The 11,154-nt window shown below is 36.0% G+C and overlaps 2 protein-coding genes across 2 annotated transcripts in view; both read right to left on the bottom strand.

Annotated features, from left to right (window-relative positions):
* Window positions 1-11,154, bottom strand: part of dhx37 (DEAH (Asp-Glu-Ala-His) box polypeptide 37) — a 24,385-nt gene that overhangs the window by 12,089 nt on the left and 1,142 nt on the right. Inside the window, exons 2-15 of the mRNA XM_016500968.1 lie at window positions 10,457-10,631; window positions 8,754-8,920; window positions 8,542-8,654; window positions 8,114-8,462; window positions 6,648-6,796; window positions 6,475-6,567; window positions 5,268-5,364; window positions 5,062-5,175; window positions 4,881-4,982; window positions 2,813-2,927; window positions 2,598-2,696; window positions 2,360-2,418; window positions 455-593; window positions 295-371 (exon numbers count right to left, since the gene is read on the bottom strand). Coding sequence (XP_016356454.1) covers window positions 295-371; window positions 455-593; window positions 2,360-2,418; window positions 2,598-2,696; window positions 2,813-2,927; window positions 4,881-4,982; window positions 5,062-5,175; window positions 5,268-5,364; window positions 6,475-6,567; window positions 6,648-6,796; window positions 8,114-8,462; window positions 8,542-8,654; window positions 8,754-8,920; window positions 10,457-10,562 — 1,779 coding nt within the window. The 5' untranslated portion in view covers window positions 10,563-10,631. The remainder of the gene's footprint in view (window positions 1-294; window positions 372-454; window positions 594-2,359; window positions 2,419-2,597; window positions 2,697-2,812; window positions 2,928-4,880; window positions 4,983-5,061; window positions 5,176-5,267; window positions 5,365-6,474; window positions 6,568-6,647; window positions 6,797-8,113; window positions 8,463-8,541; window positions 8,655-8,753; window positions 8,921-10,456; window positions 10,632-11,154) is intronic.
* LOC107699650 (septin-5-like) overlaps window positions 8,673-11,154 on the bottom strand; it is a 26,023-nt gene continuing 23,541 nt past the window's right edge. Inside the window, exon 12 of the transcript XR_001635483.1 lies at window positions 8,673-8,682. The gene's annotated coding sequence lies outside the window, so the exon portion shown is untranslated. The remainder of the gene's footprint in view (window positions 8,683-11,154) is intronic.

Here is an 11,154-nt window from a genome sequence, read left to right as displayed (position 1 = left end):
TAATTATATATATTATATATATATATTAAATTGTCAATATACTCCAAAAGTGTGGCTGCGGACATCCATTTTCTCATGATTCACTTACATTAAAAGCTTTAAAATATAACAAATCATGTTATTAATTTCAGAAAATTACATTCATTTATACTATAATATTAAATCGTTTCTATTGTACTATTGAATTGTCTTAAAGTAAATCAATATATTTTTGGAATAAATGTGGAAAACACTAGTTATTGGACAATAACTTCACTCCAGTGTTATTCCAGGACACTGAAGTAAGGCACATACCTTTGCCTGCTGCTCAGGAGCCAACAGAGAGTAGAGAGGAAGCACATACAGCGGGATGGACGGATCGGCCTTCTCCTCTGACCACAGCAAACACACACACATTAAAACACATACAGTCAAGCACAGATGAAACACACCTGCATATGTAAGAGTCTCTCACCGTGATCGCTGTCTGGATGATCTCCCAGCTCCAGGTCTGAACCCTCATTATCATTGTCATCAATGCCTGCCTGACGATCCTCATCACCCTCGTCCACAGGCAGAGCCGAGTAACTGTCCAGATTGATCCTCGGGAGGGACTGAGACAGAGATTGTGACTGTGTTGAGAATACAGCACACTTCCTGCACAAAATATCCTGGATACTGCATACTGTTTTAATAAATAGTATGAGAAATAGTATGCAACCACAAATGTTTCAACTAGCAGTATGCTATATTGTAGACTACAATTCAGTTCAGTTATGACTTCAAAATAAAAATGAGCTAAATATTTTTACAGCATTTATTAATCTTTTTTAATGTCAGATAATATAAATGCCATTGTTAACTGTTCATGTTAGTTCACAGTGCATTATCTAATATTAACAGATACTTTAGAGATACCAGAATTTTCAAAAACGAATTAGTACATTTTAAAATCAGCATTAAAGCTACAGTCCATAATATTTGCTGTTTGTCGCCCTCTCTGTTTGAAACCTGCAATTATCTTCTTTACATTGGTTGTGCATTGGCACGGCTCCTCAGTACGGATGAATCTAATGTTTTGAGGAGTGTGTGTGGCTGTCAGTCAACGAGCCAGTGTGGATATTCACTGTACTTCGGAATTACAGATACTACGTCTTGGAAGTATGTCCAAAATAAGATGTTTGACCCGAAAATGTCATCTAAACAAGTAAGTAACATGTCTGCCAGTTTTGTTCTGACCAACTGAAAAAACAAATGGTGATTAAACGATTGCAAAATTAGCTTAAATCATGTCAAACCGTGCAAATTATTAATACTGTTATACTTTGTTTTCAAATTGTTAATGTTAATAACATAAACATTGCATGACTACATGTATTTAGTGTGTATTAGCATTATCTGTAGTTTTCATGTTGGGACAACGAGAATCAGACAATCCCATATATGAGGGAATGTTCTCAGAACGTTCTGGCAAGGTTCTCTCAAGGTTATGATCAAACGTTTATTTAAAGTTATGTGGTATTTAATAATAATAACGAAGGAACCAAAAAAGGAATATTTTATTTCTGAAATGTTTTAGTTGGATATTCATCTAACGTTTTTTAAATGTTACTACTCGTTTCAGAACGTTCAAAGAACATTCAAAAGTAACATTACCACAATGTTTGCAAAATGTTAAAATGGAATGTTCCCTTAACATTTGTGTAACCCCCCCCCAAAAAAAAGGTGCTTTTAAAGTGCCCCTATTATGCCATTTTTAAGGTTCATAATATTGTTTTGGGAGGCTCCTAAAACAGGTTTACATGCATGCAAGATAAAAAAAACACTTCCGTTTTCTTATAATATACATTTAATATCGCCTCAGTTCTCAATGATTCGTAAACGATTCGTTCGAAGCAGTTCGAAGATTCAGTCTCTCTAAACCCCTCCTTTCCGTGAACCTGCTCTGCTCTGATTGGTTAGATGGTCCAGTCCTTTGTGATTGGTCTACCGCGTCCAGCGCATGCTATAGTGTTTGAGGGCGGGTCAAGTTGTTCGCAGGCGAACAATGTAGAACACAGGCGGGAATTATGCAATTGTGTTACAGTGAGACTGGAATTCCTGACGACTTTTTTAGGCTGTTCAGATTCTTTTTTTTTTTTTAGAGACAATAACTTTACTTACCGTGCACTGTCGGCTTTGCAACTTTGCAGATCGTTTACATTCACAGACAGCTACATTACACACTGCATGAAAGGTAATATTGGAAAATGCATAATAGGGGCACTTTAAAAAAATTAAAAATTGGATGTTTTGAACATTCAGTGAACACTCAGAAATAAGGTTTTCATAACCTAATGGAAATGTTAGCAAAACCTTCTTAGAATACATGTCATCATACCATATTCTTCTTTTTCTTTGCTCTTTTTGACTTCAGATCTTCCTCTGTTTCCATCGAATCTGAAAGAACATTCAGTTTGTATTGTTGGGAAGGCTGCTTAACTATTTAAGGTATTTCAATTAAACATTTACGTACAAAAAAAGACAATGTAAAGTGTATTCAGCTCCTTTTGGTTAGCGATTTCCCAGTACAGTTAAGCATAATGGGTGCTTAGTGAGTGCGAGATGTGTCTGTGTACCGGTGTGCTCTCGGTGGGGTCTGTAAGGGAAAGCCTTCCTCAGTCTGCGACACACAGAATGAACCTCCGCTTGACCCGTCAGAAACACCAGAATCCCACCTACATCAACACACACGTGTTCAGATCCCTGCATTCATGATGCAGCGCTGCATGTGCATGTATCTGTGCATATCATTCATCTTCATGAGTTTTCCATCTATGCGTGTTTAACTGACCTGGCGGCAGCATACGGTGAATCTTGCAGATCTTACGGAAAGCTTCTCCAGTGTAGTTGTCCACTGGCGTGCGTTTATTAAAATGAACCGTGACCGCAAACTGACGGGCCTCCACCTATATACAGCGTTAAAACCGTCATATATTGGACAAGTCTTTTTCTTGATCATAACCAAAGTCATCTGCATATAGAAGTGTCTTAAACACAGAACGTTCCCATATTTGTTTCCTGAAAGTGTTTGGCTATTTGTTGGGAATCCAATAACATTTAAGGAATGTTTTTTAAAGTGCTTCTTTACAACCATGAAATAACATTCCCAGAACATTTCATAGAGGTTTTTTTGAGACAACCTAAAAATAACTTATACAGAATGTTTCCTAACGGTTATTTTTAAGTTTTATTTTTTAACCAAAAACTAACCTTCCTAGAATGTTGGCAGCCCTCTACGAACACCTTGGCAATTGAATCGCCATTGGCTAGTAAATTTATTTGTTTACTCGCCAGACTGATAAATATATACAGTATAAATATATATATATATATATATATATTTTTGTAAAATGGCACAGTTTTATAAATATCTGAAAATACACTCTTAACATCAGTCAGTCAAGCATTATAATATGATCTTCACACTAGAGTTTACGGTACGTTAAATACAGGTGCGTTGCACATCCATTGAGATGAACTGTAAAACAGCACAGATCGCTTGACGGAGAGTGAAACTCTGAAGCGCTCAGTCAGAGAGTGTTCGGCGAGTGAAAATATATCTGAGCTAAACTTATACTTAACCTCCAACTCACACTGGCGAGTAAAATCTGAGAATTTATCATCAATTGGCTAATATTAGACATCATTTAGTCGCCCAGAGTGAAGATTTAGTCGCATATGCGAGTGATTTACTCACAATGTAGAGGGTTGGTTGGTGAGATTTTTGTGACAACCTAATGACAACATATGAACATTCTCGATTGGTTATTTTTAGGTTGATTTTTATTTTTAATTTAAAATACTTTTTTTTTTTAATAATGTAAAATAAATTTTACTTTGTGTGATCACCTACAGAAGATTTTCTAACGCTTAAAGGGATACTTCACCAAAAAATACAAATTTGAAAAATGAAAAACCCTTAAGACCTTCATTCATCTTCAGAACACAAATTAACTGTGTTGCTGTCTATGCAGGGTCAGAAAGCTCTGTGTTCTGAAGATGAACGAAGGTCTTACGGGTTTGGAACGACATGAGGGTATGAGTAATTAATGACAGAATTTTCATTTTTGGGTGAACTAATCCTTTAAATGTTTAATTTATCATAATCTGCAGAATACATGCCTGAAGCCTTAATTTGATTACCACCGTTTTTAATTATACATTTATATTAAACCATAAATACAGAAAAATTAAAACACAGAATTTCTGAAAAAATAAAACATTTCATAGGGCCCTATTTTTGTAAAAATTTTAATAAATTACTTAAGTTTTATGAATTTAATTGATAATACATGCTTAATGATTATTCAAATTCAATTAAACTATTCAAAAATTTAAATGGAAAATACTAAATTTGGAAAAAAAACTAATAAAACAGATTTCATAGGATGTTAACATTTTAATTTTTGTTAAACTTTTAATAAATTGTGGATAAACTGTATAATTAGAAACATTTTTTTGATTACTAAAATTAAACTTAACCATTAAAATGGAATCCAGAAACATTCAAATAAAAAAATTTAAAAAAAAGAGAGAATCCAGAATCATTGAAAAACGTGGAAAACGTGGAATTTGGAAAAAAAATAAAACTGATTTCATAGGGCCCTAAAAAGTACAATTTTGTTAAACTTTTAATAAACTGTTGACTGTGTAAATTCCATGATTTCAATTAATTAGACATGTTTTTGATTGCTAACAGCTAATTTAACCATTAAACTGAATTTCAGAAACATTAAAACGGGAAAAAAAAACAAAAAACAGATTTCATAGTGCCCTACATCATGTCAATGTGACGTGTGATAATGACATGAACACATGTTATAGAGGAGAAATAAGAGTCATATAGATGAATGGGACACCTTGATGACCGGTGGAGGAGTTCGGAAGAGTCTCTTGTTCTCGGTGAAGTCCTCCACGCGAAGCGTCGCCGACATGATGATCAGCTTCATGGGTAAGCCTTTCTGTGAACCACAGATTGCATTATAGACATGCCAACCACACAGATTTAACCTCTCCATCACGCATGTTCACGCGTGTTACCTTGTTGCGGAGTGGGACGATGCGTGACAGGAGGCCGATGAGGATATCGGTGTAGACGCTGCGCTCATGAGCTTCATCTATGATGACCACACTGTATTTCTGCAGCAGGAAATCCTGCAAAAACATGCATCATGACATGGATGTTAAGAGAAAGAAGATGCATTATATAATGTAATATGTGGTGCATGTTTGTGCATGTGCATTACCTTCTGAATTTCTTTCAGCAGGACACCGTCTGTCATAAACTTGATCTTTGTGTTTTCTGTCACATTCCCCTCATACCTGATCTGATAAGACACCACCCTGAACACACACACACTTATTTCAGTTTACTTCAATTTGGCATTAAAGCTGCACAGACTTCATGCAGGATGTTTGTAAAAGCTCTAAAATAACTGCTGTCATGCACACAAACACATCAGGACAGTAGAATTAACAGAGCAGGTTAAAGTCAACATGAAATTAATTTTAAGCCTAAAATGCTTGCATAGCTATTTGGATGAATCAAAGAATCCACCCAAAAATTATATCACAGTTTCCAGAAAAAAATATGAAGCAATGCAACTGTGTTCAGCATTGATAATAATCAGAAAAGTTTATTGAGCAGCAAATCAGCATATTAGAATGATTTCTGAAGGATCATGTGACACTGAAGACTAGAGTAATGATGCTGAAAATTCAGCTTTGATCACAGGAATAAATCCCTTTTTACAATGTATTCAGATAGAAAACAGTTCTTTTAAATTGTAATAATAGTTCACAATATTACTGTTTTAACTGTATTTTTTATCTAATAAATATAGCCTTGGTGAGCAGCAGAAGAGACTGCTTTCAAAAACATAAAAAAATTTTACTGACACCAAACTTCTGAACGGCAGTGCATATTTTTTTTAAATTTAGTTACGACTGAAATCGTGTCTCAGACAATGACCTGTCCTGTGGCAGACAGGTTTAACTCAACTATGCTCAGAAAATAAAATGCATAAATACACCTGATGAAATGCACATAATAAGAGCAAAAATATGCATTTAAAAATATGTATGTAAAAAGGGTGCATTTTGATTTCATGTAGAATATTCTAAAATGCATTTGATTGGATAAGCTTTGCATAAACATGCACTTGTAAACATGTGTTGAATTATATAAGTGCCAAATCTGAATATTTGAAACGTAACTTTAGGTTAATGAAGAATTGCCATAATGATGACGATGATTATTATTAATAGCAATAATAACAATAATCTGTCTATATTTAGTCTGATAATATATTTAATACTATAATCTGTTAATAGAGCTACTCAAGGCTGTTCGGCACAGTGGTTTTAATATGGTTAATATGGTCATGTCGTGCCTAACAACACCTCTGAACCGTGCTAACATCACTGTATTTCTTTACTGCACAGATGTCATACCCGCTGGGTAAATTCATCTCAGTGGCAACACGGTGAGACATGCTGATCGCCGCCACTCTCCTGGGCTCCGTCACACCAATAATACCACCAGAGCTGAGAAACAGAGAAGCAAACAATGAGAGACAGACAGCACAGATCATATACAGGCAGCGGCTCCCCGGCTATGACGTTACCTGGCGTATCCCGCCTCATACAGGAACTGAGGCACCTGTGTGGTTTTCCCGCTGCCCGTCTCTCCACACAACACCACACACTCTTTTTCCCTCACCGCCTCCATGATCACCTGCTCCTCCGCCAAGATCGGCAACCTCAGACGAGCCTCCTGCAATTCACATGAAGAATTACACCCGGAATCCAAAACCAAGAGCCAAATGCAAGTAAAAACTGCAAAGTCAATTGATAACTTTATTAGGACCAGCAAGATAGATCGAGTGAACCAGGCTTCAGGACTGAATCAGATCAAAGTGAATCAACCCAAAATGATTCAAATCCAAGCAAGAACTTTGTTAACAAAACCTTTATGTATAATAGGTATTCATAATGTATGTGTGCATTATATCTTTTCATAAACAATTGTAAACTAAATTGCATTATAATACTTGTAGATTCCACTAATCATCACAATGTGTTCTAATACATTATACGTTGTCAAAATAAATTATTATAATGCATTCAAACTGTAGTTACAATTGAAGAGTTCATTTGCAAAAACCGATAACTCCATTTTTATTTTTTTTCAGAAATCACTTTTTTTTTATTGCGCATTCCAAGTAATATCAATCAAACTGCAGCTGGTTTGTTTTGATTAAGTAATAATAACTTAAACAAATACAGGTAATTTACAAAATTAAAGTTCATTGAAAGTATGTTTTTTTACATATTAAAAATTTGTTTTATAGCAAAAGCAGATAACTCCAACAGTCGTTTTTTGGCAAAAGCAGATAACTCCACATTTCATGTTTTAGAGTTTAAAAAAACACTTGTTTAATCTTTGTAATCTCCTCAGATGACAATGTAGATGCCTGACAAACGTTGTTGTTGTTGTGATCATAAACTGTATGGATGTGAGTAAATTACCTGTATTTGTTTAAGTTATTATTACTTAATCAAAACAACCCAACTGCAGTTTGATATTACTTGGAATGCGCAATAAAAAAAACCCAAAAAAAACGTGATTTCTGGAAAAAAAATGTAACCGAGTTATCGGTTTTTGCAAATGAACTCTTCAATTATTCATGAGAACAGGTGATGCATTAAAAGTCATAATTAATGCATTAAATACTTTCATAATGCATTATATACATAGGCTTCAAGTAAAATGATCATATTTGTTCTTTCATCTATTTATCAGTTAATAAATCCACCATCCAACATCATCATTTAAGTGGGCAGTTTTTGGTCACTGCAACGTGGATCAGAATTGAATTGTATTGAATTGAATTAAACTGAATTGAATAATGTATTAATTGTGTTTGAAGAACACTAACATTTTGCAGTCACTTAAAGTGGGCAGTTTTTCATCAGAATAAGCTGCAATGTGGACCAGACTTTATGCTGATATAATAGGTATTAATTGCATTTGAAACACACACTAAAACTTCTCATACTCACACACTTTAAAACAATCTGTTTCCTGTACCTGAATCTCCGGCAGCCGATCCACAGGAATAAACACGGCAGGTTTACAGTCTTCCTTCTTATGCATTTCCTCTTTCACGTCTTTATCGTTCTTCTCTTCCTCAACGTCAGTCTCTTTCTGTTTCGCCTCCTCTCTCAGCAGCTGCGGCTCTTCTGTGGGGTTTTCCTCCTCTTCCTCAGATGAGTCTGACCCCTCATCATCATCCTCCTCTGATGTCTCTGACTTCTCAGATCGCTCTTCATCCTTATCATCATCATCATCCACCTGTCTTCTTCTCTTTCTGTTTGCTCTGCTCACACTGCTGATCCTGACAGTAGTTGAATCACCATTCTGATCTTCATTCACAGATCTGCAAGCACACACAGTGACGTATTTTCATATATTTTCAATATAAGCTGGTCAGAGTCCTGTACGGTTTGATCCCTTACTCTTTGGTCTGGTAGAGTTTGTCTCCAGTGCCGAGTTTAGAGGTCGTGTAAAGCAGTTTGAGCTCTGAATCGGGCAGCTGAACCTCAGCTAGTTTAGATAATATATCTGCTCTCTGCGGAGAAAGAGAAACATACAAATGACTTCTATATAACAAACAGCATCAACTAAACCCAGCAGACACATCAGTCTCACAAACTCTCTCTCTCCTTACATGGGCTTTTTTCTCTTTCAGCTCCAGAACTTTCTCCAGGTTCTTCTTCTGCTTCTTTGTCAGGGCTTTTTTCTTGGCTACAGGATGCTCTACTTTTTGTTTCTTGGTTTTGGTGGCGGGCAGAACAAGAGCGTTGCAGCCGTCTACTCCTTTAAGCATGGCTCCATCTGCACACAATCGCATCACACAAAACACACACATTTGAATTGCTGATATAACAACACACATGTGTGAAAGAGTGCAGACATACTTAATATCTTGAAAATGACACAAAACAAGCTCTACAGCTGTTATGTGATACTTCTACAGTATCGTACCATCATAAAAACCTTCATCTAGATGATTCAGTGGACATTATAATAATTAGTGATGCATCTAAAAACCGAAGCCTTAAAATTCAACTGAAATTAGCCTTTGTTTAGAATAACTAAACAAATTACACTCCTGGGCAAAAAAAAAAGAAAAAAGAGCCAAGCCCAAAATGCCTAAACTCTAAGCTTTTAATGATCTAAACCACAAGTTATTAGTAAGGAAATTAGCAAGAATTAAGCAAATGCACTCCTGTCTCAGATAATGACACCATTAAAAGCTAAATATTTAGTCATTTTTGGCTTCTCCCTTTTTTCGCGCAGGAGTGTATATATTAATATTATAGTATTTTTTAGATCATAATCATCTATCATCACCGTCTGCATTTATGTGCGGTTTTCTGTTTCCCTGTGGTCAGAAACATTTCAAAAGCTTTACTATAATATAATATTTGTCTAAACACTAAAACTTTTACTTAATAATAAAAATAGTCATAATAGAAGTAGTGATAATAATAATAATAATGGAATTTTGCTTTGCTTTGTGGCCATTTAAAATTATTTTTAACAATTATTTTTAATGAAATGTAAGAAATAAAAAGAAACTGATATATAAATGAATAAGAAAAACAACTTCACCTGTAAATATATGCAATCCCCAATGTTCCATGCTTGTTATTGGATGTTAAAGGTGGGGTAAGTGATTTCTGATAGCCAATGTTGACATTTGAAATCAACAAAACAAACACGCCCCTACCCCAAAAGTGTCTCGCCCCTATTTTGACAGCTCCATCCCACACATACGTACGCAACCCAGGCAACGATTAGTTCTGTGAAACAAAGCAAAACTGCTGCTGCGTTCCATTCATGACGTATTGACACAAATTTCAAATGATTTTCAACGGTAGCTTTGTCGCGTCCAGTGTACTAGACAGACTTTAGCTGTTGCGGCGCAGACACGGTGTTACTCACCTATCGAGAAGAAACAAAGCAACCTCGGCGTCCGATCGCAGGCCTTCCACTCCCTGAGTTCTCTCCAGCACTGGAAAGCTGATCCGATATTTACACGGGTCCTACTTCTTGCCTTAAGCCTTCTTTTGTTCCGCAGACGTTTTCCTCTTTTGTTTTTTTATCCACCATCTCCATCTTTCTATCGCTCGGCTCGGCTAATGTCCGTCCAGTGCACTGAATGCGTTCTCCTCCACATCCTGAGTAGTTACGCCCCTTACTGCTGATTGGCTACAAGTTTGTGCTGCTATTCGGCCCGAATCGGTTTTCTAAAGTGTTTTTGAAAAATCGCGTACCCCACCTTTAAATGAATGGTTTCTGCTTCTTATTGCGTCCCTAATGACAACGACTTATATTGTAGAGGTAATGATCGCGCATGCATCTTACCTTGTATCTCCACCTGCACATCTGTCTGTCTGTCTGCAGCAGCTGTCTGCGCAGATGTGCTCTGCTGTCTGCCTTTCCAGTTGTGTTTCTTTCTTAATCTGCCCATGGCAGAACTTTACAGGTCCAAACACAAACCCTCAGAGATGTGAAGCTCAGCAGAGAATGTGATGAGAATCTGTCAAGAACACGACAAGAAACTTGAAATGAAAATAAAATCACAGTGCAAAAATATTTTGTCATTGTCGTTTTATTCAAGCAAATATTTGATGCGTGTTTTCATTTTGGGTTGAAATGTGACATCGATATCCTCCTGGGACTCATAGAGGACATTATATTTTAGTGAATTTCTCTGAGACCCTACATGCCACAGTTTAAAGTCTAGATGTCCTGTACAGAGCACATTCAGGGCTTTTTAGAGATATCAAATGTTTGGAGGTTTAATCATAAACACTCCCTCTCCTTGGTCTTTAAATATGACTGACATTGATAGAATTATCAAATGTAGCATTCTTAGGGAAATATGATAATGTTTTTTAATGATCATTTAAATATGGCTAATAAACATCTCAGAAAAATGTTATGGGGTTACAAATCAGAATATGACTTTTTGTTACGAAACAGGGCATAATTTGCATCCATGTCTTCTGTAGACGACACCAGGACAAATATCATGTTAATCAGGCAAGTCAATAGGGAAA

This window comes from Sinocyclocheilus anshuiensis, unplaced genomic scaffold (assembly GCF_001515605.1).
Source record: "Sinocyclocheilus anshuiensis isolate Anshui unplaced genomic scaffold, SAMN03320099.WGS_v1.1 scaffold714, whole genome shotgun sequence".
Taxonomy (NCBI): Eukaryota; Metazoa; Chordata; class Actinopteri; order Cypriniformes; family Cyprinidae; genus Sinocyclocheilus; species Sinocyclocheilus anshuiensis.
Note: the sequence above shows the minus strand (reverse complement) of the source record. Positions and strands in the feature narration are given on the sequence as shown.